Source organism: Lasioglossum baleicum, chromosome 11 (assembly GCF_051020765.1).
Source record: "Lasioglossum baleicum chromosome 11, iyLasBale1, whole genome shotgun sequence".
Classification (NCBI taxonomy): domain Eukaryota; kingdom Metazoa; phylum Arthropoda; class Insecta; order Hymenoptera; family Halictidae; genus Lasioglossum; species Lasioglossum baleicum.
The window spans coordinates 17,325,313-17,351,843 of NC_134939.1; the positions used below are offsets into that span (position 1 = coordinate 17,325,313).

A 26,531-nucleotide genomic window follows, 5' to 3' on the forward strand; every position below is an offset into this window, starting at 1 on the left:
AGTGTTCGGTCGGCGCGTATCCGCGCGGAAGAGATCGTTTCACGCCTGGTCTATGTTCCGCCTTTTCCACACCCTCTCCCTCTCTCTCTCTCTCTCTCCCTCTTCCACTTTTCGCTATGCACCCCCTTTGTAACCTCTCATTCCGCAGGATTCGAGGGAAATTAATTCATTCTTACGTCTCCTGTGGCGATACATTTCGACTGTTGTCGTTCAATTCCGCCGTTGAAAGCCGCCGCGCCGTGTCGCGGAGCTGCCTCGATCCACGCCCGGCAATCAAATGCAAATGAACTGGAATATCGCTGCGCCTGCTTTTACAATAAAAATATTTTCCAATGCGGAATCATTTTTATTCGTGAATTCTGCTCCCGCCGATGCTGTCCTGATGCGTACGCCGATTAATGCGCCCATTTCGATTTTATTGCACCCCCGGCGGGTTCCCATGCAACGATATTCCGAATTTTTCGTCCCGCCAGATAGGTGCAACCCTAAACGTTGAAGGCAGCATATTATATTTTTGAGGTTGATCAGTGCGAATATTTTTGTGGTTTGGTAACTTTGGTCGACGATCGTGATGGGGAGGAAGGGGTTCTAAAAAGCGTTGCGCAAGTTCGCCAGGTCCGCCGGCCATAAACTCTTCCAATGAACACGTCGCTAACTGCGCTCGATTCGATTAGATGCTCGGTGAACTCGTTAGACGATCAGAGATCGTAAATTCGTTCAAGGTGAGACCACGGGTTAAAAAGTCTGCTTGAACATCGAGTAAATAATAAAAGAATCGAGAGGGTGAGAGAGAGAGAGAGAGGGAAGAGTCAAGCTGCACGATAATGAGAGCGTTGCCGAGGTATGGAATATCGAGGGGAACGAACGAACAGAAGAAAAAGAAAGGAAAAATAGAGGAGAGCATATAAGACAAGAGGGAAAGGGAGGGAGAGTGGGGGAGAACGATGCGATAATTCGATTAGCGACAAGTTAACCGAGTACTCGAATCGATATATCGTTCCGTTAATGGTATGCACGGTTACAGAAGCGGACCACTGTCATTCAACAATCGCCTTCGCTTTCAGCGATCCTCGCTCTGCGATTGCGTTCTACGAACACATCTACAGATTCGTAAATGGACACGGTCGTTTCTAGAGGGGAGAAAAAAGAAATTATTTGAAAACTCACCGAGAGAAACGCCGGTGATAGTCGGCAAACTCAATACATTACACGCAGACCATAATTAAATGTCGAGCAACTCATCACTGATGGACACGCCTAATTTCATTCGCTGCCATAACTTCATTAATAATTTACGTCCCTTTCAGCTTCCACCGCTCTCCTTCGCCACCGGTAATTGTCGTTCACAAGATTTTTCCGCATCGCTCGATAACGCCCCGCGAGTTCACCACTCCGCGCCGCGCCGCGCCGGCTAAATCGAAAGAGAAACCTTGCGCTCTTTCTTAGTTCTTTCGTGTAACGAGGCGGTAAACGTAATTAGCAGAAATCTCCCCTGTGGACAATTTATTTTATAATATATTCCTCGCGAACCCTTATCAATTTTTATTTTCACCGAACGACATGCAGATAAAACATCTAAAAATTGATTACAATAATTTCCAGAGGGAATTCGTGAACATTGAAGGGCTTAAGCTTAACAGGAAGATTGTGCTCTATGATAGGCCGATTTAGGTTAGCTGGAAAATTTGAAATCATGCTACTTCACAATTCTATTCAAACTTTATTATAGACCTATTTATTGGACATAAATAATAATTTCAGCGGGGTAAGACAGCATGTAAGTACACAGAATGTCGAAAAACGTCGGTATAAAATAATGGACTTTCCGCAGCGATGTCGTGGCTCAACAGGATAGCCCTTTAGCCAAGTAACCAAGTAGCCAAGTAACAAGAGACATCTACTAGGTGGCAACAGGCCATCAAGGTATTAGGAGACAACACTACGCCGTCAGTGTCCATTTACCAAAGACACGGAGAAGCGGGCCGCATTAACGGCCACCGGGTGGCACGAAAAGGTGACAAAACAATCCGAACAGCACGCACACTTGGACAAACATTGAAGAAACACGAGACTTCCCGTTCAAGGGGACGCGGTCGCATTTACCAAAATATTCTTTTCGACTCGTAGAAACGGTGCGCGACTCGTAGAAACTAGAGCTCGATGCATTTATGGCTTTCACCAATTTGTGGTACAAGGTAACGTCTTCGGAAACAGACAATAACAATGTCTTCTTTTAAGTACTTTTAACCCCTTGCCCTACAATATCGTGTCAGATGAAGATATTCAACACAGTCTAATAAGTATGATTGTTATTAATCTCCTTTAAACCGAGATGAAATTCTATTTTGGTTAGGTTAATGTATAATTATTGAAGAACATATAGGCAATTTTCTCCTTTTTTGAGAAATTACGAACTACGAAGAAAGTTCTAATCACTGAGACCGTAAAATAAATCGTAGGGCAAGGGGTTAAGTACGTCTATAACTATTTGAGAAATTCTGAAGTGTTTATAAACGTGTCAGGTGATTTTCATTTTATCGAGAGCTTCCGAAAATTAAAGGGGAACAAGGTTTTTCAGCTTGCAGTTGCAAGGGCGCTTTTGTCCAGACAGAAATTGGTATCGGTCGCAGGAAAAACACGAGGCCAGGCCATCGGTATCTCGATAACATGGTTCGTTGGTGCTCTTAGGGAGCGGACGGAGTCAAAAGTCAAAGACGTTAGACATCGATCATAGTTTTCGCGCGATTTACTCCGAACGCTCCGTCATACCATAACCGTCGTCGCCGGATCTCTCTCTCTCTCTCTCTCTCTCGTTCACTTTTTTGCCCTCCCTATATTCACTCTGATCTTCGCCGTGGCCCAAAAGCAGTTTTCCTGCTCGCTCGTCGCCTAACAGCATCTGCTGTGCTTTGGGATATGTCTTCCGGACGACGACAACAACTCGCGGTCACCCGTGGGATCGATTAGTCTTCTCTCTCGTGGAAGTCGTATGTTGTTTCTCGAGGCAAAAACCAGCGAGAAATCTCGCGGCGTCTACCCAGTATCTTGCCAACCACCGATTACACCGACTACACAAGCTGTAACACTAAATATCCTGATGCCGCGTCGTCAATCATTTTCAGAATTGTTCCCTCGATTTATCAATTAACTGTGAATTTTTCAATATTCTAATTTCCATTAAGGAAAGAAGAAGAAGAAGAAGCCATTACAAAAGTGCTAGAATATTTTCCAAGTGTCCAAGTTTGAATCTATCGTTGTAGTGGGGGTTTGCTCGTGAAATGCGAGCCGTTAAGGAAACGCGAAGACCGTCGAGTTTTTGAAGTTCTCTGGCTAAAGCACCTCTTTAACGTTCTTTTCAGGGAAGGGACGGCTTTACCCGGCCTACAGTCTAAGCGGCAGCGAGGGTGAAGAAAATTCGCCAAGTCTGCGCGGCCGAACCCCCGGCTACCCTCAAAATAATCACCAGACCTCGCAATCGCACCTCAACCACTACAACTCCAGCCAGCACAAACAACGCGGCTACCAACAGCAACAACAGCATCCCCTCTATCATATGCCCAACACTGGCGCTGGATTGAGTGACACACCGACTTCGGGTAACGCGTCCGACGAAACTCTCACCGACAGTGACCTAATCACTGTTGCTCGTGACTCTGCTCTGCTCGTTCATAACGGTAAGTTCAACCGCATTATTATTTATCACGCTAATTCGTCACGCGCGCCGCGACAGGACTCGCCGGAGCTGATTGCGGGGAGCTGGAAATATTTCGCTGCGGTAACTTTTGTTTTAACCCTTAGCAGTCGAGGGGTGACTCAGAGCCACCACTAAATATTGCTGTACCATTGTTTACATTATCAAATATATTGGTACCTAATCAATTACTACACGTTTAAATATTGTACGAGGTATTATAACAATTTCACATCCACAAAATGGGAAGAATCATGTACAATGGAATTATTTTAGGTCGGATGTAATGTTTAATTTTCAAGTTAAAACAGCTCCGAGTGCAAAGGGTTAAAATCAATTTTAAAATCAATTTTATTTCATTGCCTGGCGAGGAGCAAAATTGAACCCGTGAAATCGCCTAATACTGGTAAAATGTTTAAGGGGATTCTTCGAGAAAATTTTTGAGTTTATACTCGCAGGAATTTTTCAACGTTCGAGGCTTAGATTAAAGACGAACTGCGTTACTTTACGATAGGTGCATATTCGGATCGGAAAGAAATGTCGAGGGTTGTGTGAGCCGATGCACGATGCACCGGGTGCAGCGTGGAAGGGCGTATCCCAGGTGAAGAGTGACGAATCAAAGCGGAAGACAGGATCGATATACGGTCCCGGTTAACGAAGGCACAACTTCTTTGGTAATAATCGTATCAAAGCGTGGAGGAACGTTTCGCACAGTGGAATCAGTCATTCGCAATATCATGGAATCGTGTCCCTACATTACTCAAACATGATGGATGGCCCTCGCCGCGATGAGGTGTGAGGCCACACACGGGGGTTTGTCGGAGATGGAGGTTATCGGCACACCGGCTTGTCACGGATGACGTATCGCCTGCGAAGGTATACACCAACGTACCTCGGACCTGTCCACCCCAACCTGTGCCAACTTCTAGTCAAGGCACCACCTGGAAACCGTCTCGTCCTCGCACCAACTGAGACGAGTATGAGTCCTCACCGTGTACGAGCTTGGCTGGACACTTGCTGCCTCTGATACGTATTTATCACCTTGGCCCGACACAGGACGAGTCAATCGAGCCATTTAACGGTAAACTTACGCGACAACCTCGCCCGCGGCGAGAAACCACAAGAAAGATAAAACGGAACAGCCGCGCCGGGAAGAAACCGAGCTACTTTTAACGAAGATCGATTGCCCGGACAATGCTCCGCCGCGTTATCTTTCCGATAACGTGCCCACGAGATGTTTAATCACCCCTTTCCGCCGGCGATGTTCCTTCGTTTCCTGCGTTACGCCCGTCATTTCGCGAGAGCAACGTTTCGCGAGCTCCTTGAATGTCCATCTTATAATAATTTCTCTGAATTTTATTTTCATTAGATGAATTAAAAATATGGCATCACTAATGCTGAATCGAAGCCACGCATAATCTAATCTCCGCGAAACTTGAAAGATAGGCAATTAATTTCCTGGGACAGTTCCACCCCGATGTTTACAGGGTAATCAAGACAAAAGGTCGCGACGGTGATCATCCATCAACCGAAGGAGTCATTGGTCGGACTCGTCGGCCTCGGAAAATGATCGAAGACGTTATTATTAATCCGCGTCGGTCCGCTGCGCCCGGAATGGCGCCCCTCGCGAAATGACTCGTTGGTTTCCAGTGTGATGCTAATCCAGCGGGCGTAATTGTCGATTTATGCGTGTGGCTCTGGCGGGAAAGGACCCTGTTCTGTCGCACAATGACCGAAACAGGATGCGTGTCGTGGGGACAGGCAGAGAGAGAGAGAGAGAGAGAGGGGGGGGAAGAGCGAACGTTATATTGCTAAAGCACGAAACAGGAGAATCATATGTTCGATAGAGGGGGACGATGCGATGGTGTGTCATCGTTTCGTCACGCTCGCGAACCTCGAAATCCGCGAATGGAGTCTTTATTTTCCTGGGGCCTCAGAGTCATTCTGATTCAGCTGAAATCTTAATGGAGTATCGAGAGAACGGTTCGAATGCCTATGAGCTTGCCTGTTTCGCATTATGGTCAATAGACAGGAAGGATATATCGAGACCGCATTTTTTCCGGTGGGGGTGAGGGTGCGGTTGTGCCGCATGCTATTCTCCGTGGACACATGTGCTGGTTTCGTGAGTTAATGGATTCTATGAATTTGTAAGTGGCCGGAGTATGTTTTCAGAAACATTTCTCTTGGAATTATTTTTTCGAGAGGCAATTTTTGAAGTCGACCTTCCGAGTTTTTGTGGAAATGGACATTTAAGTTCGAGAGCAGGCTGTTTCCCATTACGGTGAATGGATGGGGGATATCGGGACCAGATTTTTTCCGGTCTATGGGGGGTGATGGTAAGACAAGCGAACGGGGGTTTGTCACCGGCAACATCGACGTCATTTTAGCGGGCTCGTCGCGCGATCCATTCTCCGCGACACGGTGGAACATTTCCATTTAGATGCTCATCTCGCGGAAAAGATTCCACGGGGATATATCACCGTGACGTTATGTCTCCTTTCGTTCGGGGCGGGCGTGGAACAGGGCCCGGAGATACTATCTCGGAAATAAACGATCACAGTTAAACGCTTTGCTCGCAATACGAGCCATTAGCGTGCATCCACGCTAATATCCTGCCCTCCTCTGATGCTACCGCGCGGCCAGACATAAACAGGAGCAAGATGCGCCGCCTTAATAGATTTCACCGGAGCCGGTTGCGAGTGGCACGCGGTCTCCCGGCCGAGTCCACGCTGTGATTCAGTCCACGGTCGGATAATTTCTTAAAACGGACCGAACACAACAACCCAGGCACCGGCTTTTAACGCGGCCCGCACCCTGGAAATTGCGTTGTTAGCGGCTTCGCGAACGACAGATCTCGCATATCTTCATCCGCCATCAGACGGTACTCATCGATGCCGGAGATGCTCGGAGACGGACATTTGTTTGCCGGAATGTGTAAACGATCCGTAAACACGGATCCGCAGAATTTATAGCAGATCTGGCGTTTATCCGGCAGTAAAATCTCCCGGGTCCGGTTTTATCTCTTAATCGAGGCGCACAAGTTTATTGCACCTGTCCGAGAAGTTGAGACTATGTTTCTTAATTGGACCACAGGTGACGACAAGTTTTTCAAAAATCTGGTTTTTAATGAAATTTAAAAAATCATAGAGAATGGAAATATTCTAGGTCAAACAAACAACGGATTACTTAATACTCGTGGAGTTTTTAATCAATTTTTAAAAAGCAAATTATATTTTTACGAAGCGTGTACGTTTGTGCAGGCAGTGGTACAGACAAACAATATTAATTATAGTGTTTAGCGAGAATAGAATTAGCGAATGGTAGCCATAGGAAGTCAGAATCGAATTCGAAACGGTGCCCGGTGTTTCCAGCGGTTGTCGGTGGGCTAAATGGCGGCGTTCGGAAAAATGGTTGTAATATCTGCTTACCGGGGTGTATAATAAATAGAAATTACCGGCAGAGGGGAGGGGGATGGTGATGGAGGTAGCGTTATCCATGGCAACTACTCGAGCCCAGCAAAGACCATGTAGATTACGGCTTGTCCCGTTATTGTAAGGTATGTAATTACCACACCCAATATCATTGGCGTGCGTATAATTACTACATGCGCTATCATCAATGGGTATCTAATTTCTACACGTACCTTCACCAGCGGGTGTGAAATTACTAGATGTACTATCCGCGCGCTCACCATTCAACTAATACGCGGCGCGGCCCCGTGTATCACGGATTGTGCAATTACAAAGTCCAGTTACAGAACTTGAAGTATTCGCTTAGCCGGTTGCCGACGCGGGAACACGCTCGAATAATCCCTGTCATCGCGCGAATTAGCGTTCCCGAAGCGTGTATCGATCATTGTGTTCGAGGACCGGGTCGCGAGCTCAGCTCTCGAGGGCTCGACTCAATTTCGTTCGTTAAAATAAAACATCGACCCGTCGAACCTACTTTGCCAAGGATCCCCCATTACCGAACGCATTGTGCTCTGCAATTCGCATCTTCATTAAGACCCTCGCAATCGACAGGCTCGATCATTTTCACACCGGAAACAGAATGATCCTCCACGCGAAGCCCTCCATAGCAAACGATCAGATTAAAAATATTATCTCCATTCCACCAATTTTAACCCCTTCACGCGCAGCAACCAGTCCGCTGAAGATGCCAACGAAAGAATCCAATTCATCAATTATTTTACGCTATCTCAATTTTTATTTGTATAATTTGTTTGATTTTGTGGACACGATATTGATATCATATAATACAGAAATGTTTAGTAATTGATTAGATACCAACATATTTATCATAATAATGTAAACAATATTTTCAATAATGGCACAGCAATTTGTATCGGCGACTTCGAGTCGTCACTATTTCCAACGAATGCACAATTTTGTGGAAGGACAAGTGGCTTTTTTGTGGTGAATCAGCAGCCCAGAATTCGTGTGGAAAGTTCGGGGGACCGATAGTTTTCCCGGGAATTATCGAAGGGGTTCCCAGTGAAATGTTTTTAATGGTCAAGTTTCCGACACGGTGTTCCCGCGAATACCAATAGGATCGTTTTCTCTTGGGTCGGTCGTGGCCCAAGTTTTGACAGAAACTATTCGCTAATAGTCTACGATATGTGAGCGACTGGTATGTAACGTATAATGGCGGCTCGAGAAAAGAGAACTTCGCGGTGCAGTGTACTCCTGGAATTCGAGGCAGCTGAAGAGGGTGGCTGAAATGCGGAATGTGTAGATGGGGATAGAACGGTACCAGTTTGTCTGTTCTTTTCCCAGACAAAGAAAACGCCTGGAAAATGAATGGTAGGTGTCTCCGGGCTGGCCAAATACAAATTTTTCTCCCGAGAATTCGAACATAAATTTCTGACTCCTCTCCTCGGCGACCGAGGATTCTACGACTCGCCCCCCACCCCCACCCCTCGCGCATGAATTGCAAAATCAGTCGGGACGATTCTATAATAATCCACGCGAATATTCAGATTGCGCTCGTGCTTGACATTTTTCGCAGCCACTATTTCATTGGATTATTTGTTTATTTGCAGTTTCTTAAAACAATGTTCCCGTACACGCCGGGAACTAGCCAGCAAGCGTTCTGTAAAAATGTGCTCGATGCATCAAATGAACAGCTGTAATTGGCTAGCGGGCGAACAAGCTCGATATCTTCGAAAGTTGCCGCGGGATAGTTAATTTTTCAGCGCGGCAGTTATTTCGAGGGCGGAGGAGACAGGAAGCCGTGCAGAAGAAGAAACATCCCGTTCAAAGAGAAGAAAGCAATACAGCGGAAAGGGGGAGATTAATTATCTACGAGACGATAATTCGTAAAGAGGCAGCTGAACCGGGGAAGGTGTGCGTTTCTTGATAAAGCCCCGGCGTTCCTTGGTGTTGGAGCGTCGAAGGTCGGAAACGACGTGGATTAGAGCGCACGACCGGAATTTCGCGGGGAAATCCATTCCTGCGCCGGAACCATGACCGACCCAGGAGAGCTTTCAACCAGGACGAATGAATATCCGAAAGGGGAGGGGGATTACTTCCGTCTCATTAGCGTGGGCCACAGTTCCACGCAGCAAGATCGAGGAATTCGTCACGCCTGCCGACCATACACCCCGGAAAATCCGAATCCGCTCCGCGCGCAAGATGATGAAAGTGTTCGAGGCGCCGATGATTAACCCCTGGCATCACGGGAACCAAATTCACGGGGCTCTTTCTCAACGAAATACCATCCTCAGACACCCCATTTTCATTCCCCCTCTACCGCGTTTACTGCACACAATTATTTTCACACTGGTTTCGATTTATTAGGTCGTTCGGAAAGTTATTTCGTTTTCTCGAGGGAAAATGAAAGCCAATTGTTTAACATTTTCATTTCATCCAACTAATTTACACGAAAAACTAAATTACTTTCCGAACGACCTAACACACAACTGGCAACATCTTTCAAATTATTTGAGCTGTGAGAAAATTATAAATGACAAAATTGTGGATCTGTCAACGGAGAATCTAACTGTGATTTGGAAAATCTAGATTTGTGGGAACGTGCTAAGTGGATTAAGATTGCGTAGGTCGTAAACCGAGATTTCGTTGTGATAGGAATAATTACGAAGGGTGCCTAGCGTGTTAAGGACACTTTTGAGCGGAGTAGGTAAAGGGATCTGCCCCATTGTGTCTCTTCTGTTCCCGTATCTATTCGATACAAGCTGTTAACGATATCCGTGGATCCTTTGTCGATGGGTGCAGTTCGTTACACCTAAGGAGTTGCTGATTTATGTTTCAGACGCCGAGAAAAAAGAGCTTTGTTGTCTGCTGCGTTAAAAGGGCGAACAACCAGGGCTATCGAATTTCGTCTTCGCCCATTCAAAATTAACGAGGGCCCACCCTTCGTTGGAATCTTTGTTACAATCGACGCTATGTTTCAACTTTGGCCCCTAATGCTTTGTTAACAGCCGTTCGACACCCTTATCGCAGACTCCTTTGCTCGGCTGGACCTGTCCCTTTCCCTAGAAGCAAAACGTTCGACACCGGAGGATGAAACTCACCCCTTTTCTGCAATAGCAATCTTTGAATTCACCCATGAATTTCCAGTTCATCTTACACGAGGTTAGAAGTCCTTAATTTAATATACCAGAATAATAAATACGTTTCTCGCTTCCGTCATTCCGGAATCGAATGCTGAAGAAAAATCAATAAATTATACAGTATCTCGTTACGAGACGAGGGGGTTGTTTAACGGGGCCCCTCTCCCCTTCGTCCAGGGTGCGCACACTCTTCGGTTCTTCTCGTTCGCGTTCTGTTTCGCGCCCAATTTGCGGCCCATCATCGCTGCGGAAGAAGCAATTTCTAACTTAAATGAAACTCCCTCTCACTCGGTTGCTCGGTCTCGCGCCGCCCCTGCACGATCGACAGGATACACCTCTCTCTCACCTCTATTCGCTCTTCGCTCTTCTCTCCGTTCCTCTCCAGGCCGTTCGTCTTCGGGTTTCATCGAGGGACGCCACGGAAGTTCTTCTCCCGAGACGATCGTGCTACGGCCGGCTTCTCGAACGCCTACACGCAACTCACCACCTTCTTGTCAGAATTCCCAGCCAAGCCTAAACTTCGGCTGCTGCACGCAATTTAATCTTCCTGCGGTGAGCTACGGCCGGGACCCGGTCTGCGCGATGCTCCTTCAACCCTTTCGAGTCACCAATGACGCGATAACGATGGATTCCTTCGAAACTTTTCGCCAGACCCCACGATTACTTTGTTAACGCTCGCATGACCACCTCGAAATTCGTGCCAGTTGGAACTCGAGCCATTCGAAGAAGGATTCTACATTTTATATTTTTTAATATTCTCCCTCGACTCAGTGGCTCCTGCTGAAAACGTCAGAACAGTTTTAGCGCTTCGTAAATGGTTTCTTAGGGTTATTGAGCAATAAATATTTATACTTTGCTTGAAAGCTGAAACTGCTAGCCCTAGAAAGTTTAAATTGCTCGGTAGTTAATGCCTGCCGTAAATGCACCTACAAAACAGGACATGAAAAATTAAATAACGCTTGCAGATCAACAGTAATCCCTCTCGGCCACATAATTTCTATCAATCAGAAGTGAAACACCCCGATAGACCAACAATTATACATTCTGGTATTTCAAGTCCAGTCGAAAGTAACTAACTATCCACGGGAAGTGTCGAACAAGTGAGAACTTATCACCCAGTCAAAGTCTACCGCTTCTCATAAGTATTAAAATGGTAGTTACTCGGTTATAAATATTTATAGTCGGTTTGAGTGGAAAGTGCGAGACCCGCATAGCTTAAATTAGCTCGAATAAACGATGGCCGAAACGGGACATTGAAAATTGGATGAGGACTGCTCGTAGCGATATTAGGAAAAGCATAAATAATGGATTTACCGTGAACAGAATTACCGCGGCATCCGTGGCAGAAATACACCGCTGTTTTACATAAGTTCAGCTCCGATTTTGTTTGACAGCCGTTCGATAAATTATCCACGTTCCACTTTCAATAAACCATACCGTATCAAGGTAATCGGATTAACTGGATATATAGATTAGCCTACTTTCTCGTAGACACACGAGTTAAGAGCACCTTTGAACCGCTTACCAACTGCTTGTTATATTCCTGTCAAGATCATGACGCAAACTTAGATTATCCTCGAACTACACGCAACTCGTTATGCACACGGTGACAGTATCTGCGCATTCGATGATCCACCCCCGCCCCCCGCCCTCTCCACCGGAACAATTAAAAATTTTCATCAAGCGCGCGATATTGCAATAACAAATAGAATGGCTTGAAAAAATATTTGAATTCCGGAAAGCTGTCGATTTTTATTTTTATTATTTTTATTATTGTTAATATGTTTCACGGTAAGGTCTTTTATAAAAATTGCTGTACTGAACATTTCAGTATTGTACGAGGTATTATATCAATTTCATATCCATCAAATTTAAAGAGTCATAGAGATTGGAAATATTCTAGGTTGGAAGAAACGTTTAATGTTCGAGTTAAAATAACTCCGAGTGCAAATGGCAAATAACCATTTTAGAAATGTGTAGAGAGTACAGAATATTCGTATGTATTGTTCAGTGTTTTTGTGAACGACGAGAAAAATGGGCACAGTTGTTCCAGTGGCGTACGATAAAGTATAAAAAGCAGAGGCTGTCGTCACTAGCGCACGCCGGCAAGTTCGCAAAATTGCTTAGCAGCCTCCCGATATGGCCGAAGTGGGAGCTCGCAGAACTTCGATAATCTTCTCCACGGCGGCTCCAGGACCAAGTTTGGCAATCAATGCGAAGTAACAGTTTAATTAAATACGAGTAACCCTTCGTCGACTACGCGCTTACTCGAAGACAGAATAATCTTGGCCGTGTCGTCTCAAGGGCTCTGGCTAGAGAATTTTCGGCATAATCGCAAATCCGTCTATTCTGCATCGTCATCGACAGCTCTCTTCGATTGACCGTGGCAATTTACCTCGTAGCATTTCCAACATACAATCAATTCCTTGCAGTCCGAAGGCGAATAAAATGGAAATTTTATTTTAACCCTCGTCCATCGCTCGAGTTAATTTCACACAGTTTATTTTATTTTGCACACACATTAAACACATTATAACCGAGAACAAGATGTAAATGTTAACACGTTACGTAAAAACTGATTTTGCTGACAGTGTCGCATAATTTTTGTCATGTTAGTCAGCTCGAGGGGTAGTTAACAATCTAGTTAGAAATCCCAGGCTGGATAAAAACAACTGGAAACTGAACTCAACAAATAACTCACGTCCTCGATCGGTGGTTCTAATAAAACGTCGGAGCACGTTGTCGGGAGCAACACTAATTAATGGACGATTTATAATTGCCGGGAGCCCGGGCTCTGGCTCCTCGTGTGGGGGCGAAGCCCGAGTTGCGTGCACCCCCCAAGGTACAGCTGCTAATGGGGTGGTACGCCAACGTTTGATTAGTCCACCACGAGATCTACGGATCTCCTGCTGCTTTCTTGCCCCTCATCCAATGTCTTACACCCTGCTACAACTATCGGCACCCAAAAGAACCAGACTCCTCTCGTGTTTTACCCTATGTACCACAATTTATCATATAGTGATTGCAATTTATTTGTATTTATACAAGAGAAAGTTGTCGAGATTTATAACATATTTCAATTTCATGAAAATCCGCGAGGAAGTGTCGTTTCGACAAAGTTTACCTTCGGTTCTTTTTAGTTAACACTAAACCTACCGAGCTCTAAAAGCGATTAAAATGTATTAGCTTATACAAATGACAAGGCTCTATTGATTTAGATCTTGTGCAATTTTTATTACAATATTTGGTTGGATGAAAAAATTTATCCAATCAATTTCCGTGTATGTAACTTCATAATTTCAATAATGATGAAATGAAAAATATAAAACCGGTCATTTGACCGGCAGTGGTAGGTTTAGTGTTCAAATGAATTTCGAATTCTGTCGTAGTTACTTTCGCTGTAATGTTTGCATGTCTGACTTCGACACAGTTTCTCTCACAGTTTAATCATTCCCTTAACATTTAATCCGTAACGAAAGTTGGTTAAATTAGTTCTGAAAGTTGATTGTGCATACAGATTTTCCACAGATTCCGCAAAGCTAGATTTACAGAGCGTGGTTGCGCGTATTGTATCAGTTTCGCAGAGCTCTCGAGCTGCAGTCCATAAAGTCAAAGGAAACATCGAGACCCGATGGAAGCATTCCAAGGCGGCGATATTGTTCGAACGGCCGTCTCCTAGGCGACACGGTGTTTATTAATTTTTTAGAGACACCGAATAACCTGGGTCGTGGGTGAGACTCGATTCCACGAGACGGTTCGTCGAACGGAATTCTTCCTGGTTGCAATAAAATTGTTTTTCTATCGGTCAGCGTCCGGTATCCTGAATAGAGTGTAGAGCTCGAATGAACAAGGGCCCCGTGTGGAGGTGTGTGGAACTATGCTAGGCTACGTTCAGGCCACCCATGCACTCTAATTTATTATAGTTGCCCGCGACGAAAAATCCTTCGGCCTGCCGGCAAGCGGCGCGGCGCGGCGTCTCCGCAAACCGTTCCACACAGACCACTTACACTTATACAATTTTGCATCGAAATCGAGATCGGCAAATTATTGTTGTTACTCTCGAAATTTTACAGTCATTCTTCTTGGTACGATAGCATTATTATTATCATTGGAAATATTTTATCCGCGATGCAACTTTTATGGAATAGCAGATACAAAATTTAACAAACATTTTTCGCAAGGATTATAATAAAAATTGACTTTCAAAGTATGCTGTATGTTATCCACAAGAGAAATACGTACAGGGATTAAAACAAAAATGAAAATTATTTCGTAAGGCAGGCTTGGTTTCGTTGTGAGCACAGTTTGTGGAATAAAATTGAAATTTTATTGGAGAAGGGTTCGTTCTTTTTCCTTGGTGATTTTTTTGTGTGTTCCGGGGGGGGGGGATCGAAGTACACGATTGATATCGATCTTCGAGGGTGGAGAACTGCGTGTGGGCGTCGAACACGATCAAAGAGGAAATCGCAGCGAAGGGGGATGCACTTGGAGAGGCAGGCGACCATCGGTTACTAATAACCCACGGCCGAATTTGTTGTTCCCGGGCCTGAGCAATGAAATATCGTCATCGGAGCCCTCAAATTAAAGTAACCAAATGGGGTACCCCGGGGCTCTTGTAAGACAGAATATATGGACCCGATGCCTCCACTCCTTGCCTCGTTTCATTTTAGAGGCGTATAATTTCGTCGTAACGTCTAACTGGGACGGTTCGGTTCATGGGCTGATTCAGTGAACCCCATGAGTACGCGCCAAGCCTCATTTGTGATCATAATTATGGAAGTGGTCCAAGTAAAAATTTAAAAAGAAATTACACATTATTTAAATCAATTTAAAATCAATTTCACCCTTCTGCAAATCAATTTCACCCGTTGGGAATATTTCGAATTAATTATTTATTTATTTAGTAAATGGCTTCAATGAATATTCGCACAGTTTTCACACATTACGAAGTTAACGAATTGGTAATTACTTTTAAATGAATATTTTATGTACATCTTTACAATAAATACAATTTTGAATGTCCTAATGCATGTTTTACGATTATATTTATAAAGTAGCTTTCCCTTTAATTTTCTAGAACGTTAAATTGCACATTGGATTCCGTAAAATTTATTTCGACTTTCACCGGCGGAAAATTGTTGTTACTACAATTTTTCATGCGTTCAGGGCGGGAGCGTTGCAAAATTCCGATTCCTCGCGTCTTGACAAGGCGAAAATAAAATTGCGAAAAGTTGGGTGACCTTTGCGGAACCGTCGAATTGTTAAAAAACTTTCTCGGCGGAATAAAAAAGCGTTCCGGCGTTCGAGTTCCGTTCGAAAAACATTTTCGCGGAGTTTTCTGGGGCGAAGTTCGGCGGGGGGGAAAAAATTGGAATTTTCGGGTTAGCGAAGTTCCCTTGTTAATAGTTTCATCGGGGACGACCACTCGTTTAATTTTCCGACCCGTTAATTATTTCGAGCAGTGCATTTTATCGAGGCTGCCGTTGCTGCGGAAGGTTGCGGTGTGAAAGCAAGCGAAGCCGGGTTCCGCGCGAGGCACCGCGCACCTTGGCGTTTCAATACTTCAACGACACTCTTTATGCGTCTGCAAAGTTCTTAAACGTTCATGCAAAGCGCGTAAAGCCAAAGCGAGAGAGCTGCAAGAGAGAGAGGTCGAGGAGCCGCGGCCACTAAATTCAAAATGTAATAGCATTATCGCCGATATTCCTTGCACGTTCGCGATTCTCGGTACCAATCGGAAAAGCGTTGCTCGCGCGCGCGTGAGAGAGAGAGAGGGGGGAGAGGGAGAACCCGTGAGAACTCGAAACCGAACGCGAGCAAGCCAGGAAATTACGGAAGAATAGCTCGGAATGGGCGAAAGTCGTCCAGAAGGTAGATTTTATCCAGCACCGCAGCAGAATACACCGATGCGGATTTGTTCCTACACTAAATTGGCTCCGAAGCTTTATCCTTTTTCTACGAGACTCTATTCTAGTCAACAATACCAGCGGCGCCTGATAAATCCCAATTTTAAATCCGCCTGCTAACTTCACCGGCAAACCAACCGGAATAAAATAATCCTTCACAATTTCTCTTCCTTATTCCCGCAATTCTTTAAGCAGATCATAAAACTTTCGAGTCCGCAGAAGTAAAAATCACTATCGTTTTCCCTCCCGGTGCGAAACCGTAATTTTGTTGACTTTCTAATTTCTCCGGCTAATTCCAACAAAGTCCTCAGTCAATAAAAATCTACAGAAATAAAATTCGGTAGAGAAAGGGGTTAAGGATTTTATTTTCATTAAAAGGCAGATACACGACTGTGGAAAAGAAAGTAGAACCCGGCCATATTTAGTAGAAATGCGTAAAGAATCAAATAATATAGGATCCTTCGGACGAGACAAATCAACTCGACTACACGAACAATAAACGGACAATTTATTACGATTAACAGTAATAAGATATTGTTTGTCATTATATCCTATAATTATACTGGGTGCTTTTTTCTTTCGCACTGTAGTGTATGTAGAATTGAATGAAACAACTTCGCTGTTGTGTACGAGCATTTTTGCGAACGGTTGTGCACCGTTTGCTAAACGTATTAAAAAGAAATGGTTATTTTTCATTCCACCGTGTTAGGAGGCGCACAGCAGACGTTCTGGGAATGTCTCGAAGGTACGAAGAACGAGAAAGAAAAACGGCAACAAAGTGTGCTCAGAGGGAAGGTCTCGGAAGAGGACTTCCAACAATGACTAGCGCTAAGTAGCGCAACGATAAGAGCTGCAGTTTGCATTTTACATGTGCCGCCATAAAAAAATGCCCTTTGCAGCTGCCGAGTGGAATAATATTATAGCTGGACGCCCGATGCACCGACGAAAAATACTTGCCCACGATTATTACGAAGCAGAGCTCGCCTCCTTCAATTATTTCGCTCCATGCAACGAGACCCAAAAATATTGTGAAATGTTCATGGACACCCACAACTTGATTCACCAGTAAAATCATCCATTAATCTAGAATTTAAACGAAGCGTTTAAATTGCAACGAATCCCAAGATTTCTTCCGATTATTTAAGTAACGCAAAGTGATCTCGGCGGGTCGCTGAAAAATGTAGACCGCTTACGGATCGCCTACAATTTTAATAATAGAGCGGCGCACACGTGAAGGTCGCTCGAACTGCTTTAAAGTCAGACGTCCAGCGGAATCAATTGACAGAAGAGGAAGACGAAGAGCAGTCGCGCGCCACGAAAAGCAGGGGCGTATCTGTTTGAGCTCGGACACAATAAAATTAAAGCTCGTGTCTCGCTGTTTTCCTGTGATTTTAAGGAGCAAACAAAGGACGAAGAAATTCGGAAGGTAATACCAGTACATATGCTCCTCTGGCCGGAAAGAATGACGGCGGAACAGGGAGAGGGGCGAAAGGGGGGAGGGGAAGTTCCGCTGTTCCTCAAACGAATTGCGAGTCCACGGGCCAGAGGAATGCGTAGGTATCCTTGGAAAACATCAAAGCTACATTTGGAACGATTGAAATTGTTTCCCCAGCTACGCCGGGGAAGATCCTCCGTACTCTTAGCCGACTGGTTCCATGAGTATCTCTCTAGATCCCCGGTTGGAACCGATGTCCTTCCGTCAGGACCAATTCTTCGATTGTCTTCCGCAGACAACAAATTACATTCCGACATGTGTATATCCCTCGCTGATTTTCTCTCCGCCTTCACGTCGATTTTTCCGAACGGATGTTCACCGTCTCTGGCCTGCCACCCCCGTACAAACCACACTCCGAACCTCGTCCTCTTTACCCACACCTTCAACGTCCACCGGAAGCTATCTCGAGGATTTTAAAACTTTTTCGAAACCTATATAATGATTGTTCAAATTCCATGACGGGGACTGCAAACTGCACGAGCAAAAACGAACAGCAGACAACGGAGACCTGGCGGATGAAGGATCTTGTCCTCTCTCTCCTGATTTCTATGAAACATGGCACGACGATGCGAATTTGCACAAAGATCTTGCAGTCCAATAATACAACGTTGACGTCACTTGCCCCGAGGGCCCTCCATAGTGCTCCAAGAGCCAAGAGCTAGTTGGAGTTGTTCGTAGAATTTCAAACGACCAGTCACTCGATTTATGATACCAAGTTCGTTCAGTTGACGGTGTCCACTAAAAAGTGGGTCGTTGTTTCCGAGATTTGTGGATGACTAAGCAGCCTGCTGCGTCTCCGGCGAGGTATTCTGCAAGCCTAATTGCATCGGGAAAAATATCAAATGTGGAGGAATGTTACGGAGTGAATTCCACAGGGAGAGAGAGAGAGAGAGAGAGAGAGAGAGCTTCTCTGCCGCGGCGTTCAATCTCGGAATCGATGATCGATACAGGTGTAGGCCATGTAGGTAGGTTACCGGTGAATTTTCGGGATCAGTTTTCTGGCGGTCCCTCCGCGGGCTATTCGCGACGCTCGAACACGGAAAATAGAACGACCCGAATCCCTTTTAATATCGTACTAAATGGGAAATGATGTTCTTCCTTTCTTCGTCAATAATCGAGAGGAGCTCCATTCTGAGGCTTTTGCTACGTTATCACGCTCAAGTTCAACCTATGCATTATTCAGGGAGAAGCCAGGGGCCGGATAGAGACGGCAGAGCGACGGGAAAGAAAAGAGGATACGGAGGAAGGAGGAGGAGCCTATTAGCATGGAACCAAATTACGTCTTCGCGATAACGTCATTCGTATAATTTGCCACTGTGGATGTTGGAAGCCTTTTCAAGTGCCTCTCCTCTCTCTCGCTCTCGCTCTCTGCCTCCTCTCTTTTTCTCACTCTCTCGCGGTCGATGTAATATCCGCGAGCCTCCGCTCTTTTCGCGATTACTTCGACAAGGATTGACCCACATAACCGCGCCGAAGCTCGAGGTGCGGATAAAATTAAACGGCCGCGCGGGAAACAATCGGTCTCTTTGTTGCTGCTCGGAAATACGGCCCCGTATTTCTTCCCCCTGTTCGGCAACGTTCCCCGGAAACCGAACAGACACGAACGACGACATCGATACGCCCAACGAACCTTGAATCCACGATCGAACTCATCAATTCGAGAAATTTGATCCGAGATCGGTCCGCTTCCGCATTGCGGGGAAAACGTGGCGCCCCGATCCACCCGAATCGCCTTTTAAAAAGACGTAGGTGTTTTGTCAGCCTTCTAGCTCCGACGTGCATCGCGGCAGATCATTTTTATTTCCCATAAAGAGATCCGCAGTTTAAATAACTAACACACTCGCGGACTAGAAGTTTTGCTAGAGCGATCCTCTTTGAAACAGGGTCCACGCGGAACGGAATCACACGGCTAAATTCGTCCGGATAAACTATCGTTTGTTCCCGGACGGAAACAGGATTGTCCGATAGGACAGGAGTTTAGGTTCGGATAATAGAGGTTACATCGTACCGGAGAAGTTGAAGACCGCCCTCATGCACGGCGAAACGAAGTTTCCGAAGGGTAGGAGGACACACGAATGGAAATAAGGCTGGTAATTCGTAAACAAGCAAAGAAAATTCCCCGGGTCTCGGCGGTGGCCTCGGCCGGCCGATTGATCAAGGGACAGAAAGGGCAAAGGGAGATCCGTGGAACGGTAAAGTTTCATCGAAAATCGAAATCAGGCGGAAGGGAACTCCCTCGGGTGGAGAAGTTGCCCGCGACACCGGCAGCTGAGCGTATCCAGCCAGGAAGAAGAACAGAGGGAGGAAGGAAAGAATGTTGCGAAGGAGGTGCTGGTTACTTAACCATGCGAGACATCCTCTGCTTCGATACTTTATCACGGTGCCGCCTCTGCCAGCGAATAGCTAATAGACTTGTTCGATTACGATCGGTAATACTTCGCGAGTACGCCCTTCTTCATAAACTTCAAACATTTCTGGAACAGAAACTACCCGTTGCGTTGGATCGTTCTAATTTTTCCCTCGGTTCAAACAACGAAGTCCGTAGATATATCAAAAAGTAAAGTTCAAAGTTCGGACCGTCGGTTATGGTTGATAGATTAATTTTTGAAAAATTCATAGAAGTAAACTACTAGGCGGATCGATCTGAACCTGATTTCGTATCAAAGGATAAAGTCAGCGGAGAATTGTTAGTCCGGAAAGAACGGGCAAAGCAAAACCGAGAGCCGTCGAGCCGGCAACTGCTTGGAGGAGCATATTCTCTAGGAGGGCGGGGTAGTTACTATTGTTCGCCGCTGCGTATTAATCACACTATCCCCGGAACCTTTGAAAACAGATTATCACACGTAACGAGAATAGTTCGCCGATAGTTGAACCACCTGTTATCTCATTATTGGCTGAAGCGGAGAGGCCACGGAAGAATTCAGGAGGATGCAGAGAGAACACCCGTTGAGAGAGCGAGAGAGAGAGAGTGGGCCTCCGTTAGCTCGATCTAGCTTTTCGTAGCTGCCTCGAATATCTGAGACGCGGTAGTTTGATTGTTCGGAACGGAAGCAAAGGGCCGAGTGAAGCACCGGGAAGCTCTACGTAACCGTGGCCTCCCCCATACCTCCCCTATAATCAAGTATTAACCCGAGCGACCGTACGAACGAACAGAGTTTATGGAAACGCGTGCACCGGAACGATCCCGGGGTGCCTCGCCTTGCCTCGCCTCGCCTTGCCTCTTCTGCTGCTTGTTCGGTAACTAACCGACGTCGTAGTTTTTGCGAGCATAAAGAAGTGACGTAAAAATTGTACAGCCGGCCGGCTATACCCATAACGATCCACCGATCTCGTTTTTACGATCGCCGGCAGGCCGGCATTAACAGCGGCCTTTACGTGTTCGTCCATTTAGGTGGCCGGTCTCTCGATATTTCCAAGCTTTACACTCGCCATTTTTGCAGCGCCGAGCCGTTCCGTTATTAATGCAGCCCCGTTCCGGACCAAGACAACGTCACCAGAAACCCCGCACGACCGCTGAAAACGGCCGTGAATGAATCGGACGTCGCGATCTCCACTACCAACTTTGCACCCTTGACTCCGCACACATATTCGTTCGATGCTGAAGCAGAGATTTAATCCTGTCAGTTATACAACGCAAAACATAGTGGTTAAGATCCTAGTAAGCTTTGAAAGTAATCTCGGCAGCTTCGGAAGAAGAGCATCGATACAGGTTCATTTATAAACAAACCTATCATCCCTTTATGAACAAAATATATTTTACGATGTTTGCCGAATTTATCTACAGTTCCGTTAAAATTCGACATAAAAGAATTATACGTCTGTCCATAAAATACAGAAATCGACCTTAAAACGCCCGCAAAAAAAAAGCGAACCGATAAAACGGGCGTGCCATAATCATCCGGAAGGCTCCTCCGAGGCACGCACCCCAAAAAGTATATGTATATCATCCACTGACAATAAAACAATTTGAATTGACCACATATCTCAGCAGTTCCTCTATCATTTCTGCGAATAAAAATATGAACGACTGATCAGAAGCTAGTTCCCCATGAAAGAGGCGGCTCTTTCGGAGAGGTTATGGTGACTGGCGGAAAATTAAGAGCGGCAAGGTACAGTGGCGATTTAAAAGGCATCTCTCAAGACGAGCGTGAGAAGGAGGAGGAGGATGATGAGGAAGGTGGTGGATCGAAGGCGAGTGAAAGTGACAAAAGTGAAGGACGGTGGAAACTAGAGGCTACATAACTCGCTTTGAGGCTTTCCCCTCCCCCTGGCAGCCCTAACATTCTACTTGGCATGTCTCCCCAATTTTCCCCGCCTCGGTACTCATCCCTTTCCACGGTGGTTCCCCGTCTCCTTTGCTCGTCTCCCGTTTTCTTCTTTGTTTCGGAATCGTGTCTTGCTCCTTGTTCGTCGCGCGGCGCGGCGTGTCCGCTCTCTCACTTGTTGTGGATATAAACGAGGCGTTGACTATAAAATAATGAAAATTTATAGTCGCCCCCCCACCCCTTGGAGGCTGCTACGGCGAATTGAACGCACGGGGCTACGCAATTTGTAGAGCTTTCAGGAAGCTTTGCCCTCGGCTTCTGATGAAAATGGCGGAGCAACAGTGACAATTACCAGGAGCCTTGTCGCGTTTCTCTCCCCGTTTTCTCTCTCTCTCTCTCTCTCTCTCTCTCTCTCTCTTTTTCATCTTTCAGCCTCATCCTCTCTTTCTCTCTTCAGCACGAGTATTCTTTCTCCGTCTGAACCCTTATTACAGGTGTTTCTATTTTATCGCCGGTAACTTGATAGACGCGCCATTTTCCCTCGTTGCGTATTTAAGCTGATGAAGACACCTTAGACAGACGAGGATCACTTGCCAACGTCAGCGTAACCGAAGATAACATTTCGTTCACGGAAATAGAAACCGAGGGTAACTGTGCTGCTGGAATAGGGTCGGAGATAGTACTTGTGTACCCGGGGTGTCCGATAGCAGAGTATTTAATATTTAATCATCCAACCATTAGGGGTTACGCTGATACCGAATCTGTGCACATTCCCTGTTTATATAGCGATCATAACATCCTGCATATTTATACCCTGATAATATTTTTACTCTACTTCTAAGGAAACCACACATTTTTTAATTCCTTCTACCCATTTTAAAGAGTAACTCTGTAAACAGTACCAGAGTGTGGACAACGCTACAACTTGCACTGTGTACTGTCTACGTAGGGACTTACAATGTAGAATCGCAGGAATGGATTTGAGATTGCGAGGTTATTAGAGGGGGCACCGCGAATTTGATTCGAGGAGGACTCGCGTCGAAAGATCCAATAAGTAGTTTCGATATTCCCGCCCTATCGTTTCCGAATAGTTTATATTCGCTCCTGGAATAAGGAATAAGCGGTTTGTTCGCGCGTGAATGCCTCCAATATGGTATACGTGGATTTGAATGCAAAGCGAACGGTGAACATCGGATATCCGCACGTAAAAAGGTAATTGCGTCGAATAAAGAATTCGAAATCGCGAACACGTACACAGCGGAGCTCCCCGCGCGCCGAGTCGAGCCGTGACTATGTACATTGGACTTGTAATTTCCTTCGACGCACCTGTCCCCTTCCACGACTTCCTATTTTTCTTCTTCGTGTATATACATTTAGCTGAAAAATATGCGCCATGGGTCACGAAAATGATAGAAATCAGAAACACGCTCTACCAGAGTCGCTTTTGCGCTTTCCACCGGGCTCTTTCCATTTTATTTTTCTTTCGCGCGAGAACATGCTTTCATTGAGATTTATTATCGTCGAGCGAAATTCACGGGAACTCTCGAATAGAACTTAATTTTCTTGCCTCTTACAATACAAGCAAACTATTCATTTTTAAATGAAACTCGCTTCGAAATTTTAATCGGTCGAGCTTTTGAAATTTTCACCAAGCCACCTTGGAAAATGTGAAAGCTGAAAGTAATTGCTTGAACGTGTTTCTCTTGAAATTGTCCCGCGCTTTATACGGCTAATACAGTTCTTTATACAGTTTACAATGATTTCGAGTGGGTAAATCAGGGACTAGGTTATATTTTGGTTTTTCGAATCGTTTCGTTGAAATTGTAGTTGTAATATTTCTTGTGACCGCGGCGAACGAAAAATTTCGATTTCCTGAAATGTTCGGGACATCTGGACATTTTATTTTGTCCGCGTTTCCGAACGCGATCCCTGTTTTCGGGAGTCCACGGGTCGAAAAGTTGTAGAACCCGGGACAGAGAGCGGTTCGAGTACAGTCTCGATTTCCTTGGGGACGCTAAGACATCGTTCCCGAACAAAAGAAATGTATTTACAGCCGTGTAGGGAGGCGGATGGAATCTCGGTAGCGTCGTTAACGCTTCTTGCGGAAATATTACCATGTCAATTCCGCGAGATATTGCGTTACAGCAGCGAGTATCGCTTTCCTCGGGGAGTATCGCGCATAGAATACGGACGCGCGTAAACGACGCGATTGATAGGCATCTTCCTGAAGCAAGGATATTCTACGGGGAGCCATTACGAACCTGTTCGCTCCCCTCCAACCTGCATTATACTCGCAACCTCAAGATTGTGGCGCTCGGGATGCTCCACCGTTCACTTACTAATTCAATGCTTCGGAAACCATCACTTTTATCTGTCGTTTGCATACGTCCAACCCTTACGAGGGCCCTACCAGCCCATGCAACATCAAACTATACCGTCGTACTCGTCGTCAACATTTTAAACCGAGCCCTTCGCACTCGAAGCAAAAGATAAAATTGAAGATATTGAAAATAACGCGTCTATATTTTAATAATAAAAGATACAGTTTATTTTCCGCTTTAGAAAAAGCGTATATAATGCAAAAATCGAAAGCGTACATTCCAACAGGAGATGATCAACAAGAATTAGGAAGTGCTATGTTGCTGCTCTCCCGCAATTTTGATCCTCGGAAGCAGGACGTCAAAACAGTGCGGCTGGCACGGCAACAGACGCTTTAATTAGCCCGGGACCCTTTAATCAAAATTAATGTTGTAATTATTCGAATCTGAACAATATCCCGCAAACAACAACCTACATAACGATATTAGTTTCGTGCAACGACATATTAAAGAGGGAAAGAGTGAGAGCATGAGGGGTGTGCGAGAGCCGGCCACGCGTTAATGAATCTGGATTTCAACGTTTCGAAATGCACCGGCTGATCTGACACGCGATATTATCCGCTCCCCTTTCGCGCAGTTTAAATAGCAGTGGCCAGCTGAGTCACGGTCAAAGTCAGATACGCAAGCCATGATATCCAAGGGGGAGAAAAACATAACTGACGACAGACGCATCCGGTTCCGGCGTTGCGGCCTCTCTGCCGGGATCTATGTATCTCTCTGCTCGGCCCCGTCGAGGAAAAGTCTTCGTTAATTAATCCCCGTGCATCCGTCGTCGTGCGTGTGCCGCAACCGTAATATTCGCGGCATTGATCGACTCAGCCGAATGACAATGTCCTTTTCTCCCGCCGCCGCGCGCAGTTCTTTACACGGGAAGTTATGCCCATCCGTGGGAGATTCATTAACACCCCGTCTGCAACCCTCCTTTTCTCCTCGATAATGCTAATGTCACTGCGAACACGTCACTGGAAATAAGCCTCGGTGTTTTTTTGTTCGATGCGTCATGTGTGTTCAATCATTTGTCACCTGCCTGAATGGAGAAGACTTCATTCTTTTGTCGCGTGTTCATCTTCTAGCGTGCTCGAACGAGAGGGTTCCTAAATAAATAATACTAATAATCTTGTTGTTCCGTGTCATGTTGTTCGTGAACTAGGTGTAAGGTAATTTCGGGATACCGTTATTTAATAATAATGTACCGGGATAATGTTATTTCTTCCCTTAACGATCTCAATAGAGGAGAAACCATCTTCAATTTATCAAATTTTCCAAAAATTTAGAATTTCATCGACTCAATTTTGTTATAAATGCGTAAAGATCCGCAGTCTAGTTATAACAAAATGTCACTGAATTTCTCGATCCGGACCACTGTGCGACTAATTACTATACCAAGGTATTGGTAAACCTTCGTACGCCGCGCCGTCGCATTATCTTAGCCGCAAATTGCATAATCCGAAGTCAGCGAGTGTTCGACGATAAACAAGCGACCCCTCTTCCAGACTGTTTTCTGTTTTCGGTCTCCTTTGAACCGCCGCGAAACCTGTATTTTAATCGGGAGTCTTAGATGACGCAAGTTCAATGACGTAAACGAAGATCCATCTAGTTTGACTTAACGAGGGTTCATTTATTTCGACCTCGCCAAGAGAGAGTAGATATTCCCGTCGGCTGTATTTATTCTGTCGAGTTACTACGAATACCATTAACTAGGAGCTCTTGCATTTAATCGTGGAACAGGTATGGTAATACGATTCCCTTATTTATATACCGACGAATCGCCGTCCATGTGGTCTGAGCCTACAGAGAAGACGCGGTTCGTAATGGCTGAACGCTGGAGGAAAAAAAATCGAAATTCCATCTCTCTGCAGAAAACTATCCATCATCCAGATTTCATTTGATCGTCGTCAATTTGTCATGGCTCCTCTTTAGGAGCCGCACTTTCCCCCGACTCTCCTATTAATTTTCTACGAGCTAATCGTTAATTAGCAGGATCGTTTCGAACCGCCCCGAACAGAATGTAAATTTTATTCGATTATGATAAACACAACCATTCAAGACCGAATAAATTAAAATGCTCGAGGAAGATTAAACGAGCCACTGTCGAAATGAAAAACTACTGACCCCGTGATGGATTTATTCAATTCGATCAGCTTCCAGAAGGCGGACAAATAATTCTTGTATCTACCATTATAAAATGTCGCGCATATTCATGCCACGGCCAATATCCTTCTTCT

General features: G+C 45.3%; 1 protein-coding gene and 1 long non-coding RNA gene across 14 annotated transcripts in view; one reads left to right on the top strand and one right to left on the bottom strand.

Moving 5' to 3' along the window:
* The window catches only part of Ten-m (teneurin transmembrane protein Ten-m), a 534,210-nt gene that overhangs the window by 237,174 nt on the left and 270,505 nt on the right, over positions 1-26,531 (top strand). For 10 of the 13 annotated variants that reach the window (XM_076433904.1, XM_076433902.1, XM_076433908.1 and 7 more), the window contains one exon: positions 3,360-3,674. The exons of 2 other annotated variants lie outside the window; for them this stretch is intronic. In XM_076433904.1, coding sequence (XP_076290019.1) covers positions 3,360-3,674 — 315 coding nt within the window. Of the gene's footprint in view, positions 1-3,359; positions 3,675-26,531 lie in introns of those variants that run through there. One more of the 13 variants, XM_076433917.1, reaches the window with a different exon arrangement.
* LOC143213769 (uncharacterized) overlaps positions 1-26,531 on the bottom strand; it is a 322,076-nt gene that overhangs the window by 215,709 nt on the left and 79,836 nt on the right. The window lies entirely within an intron of this gene.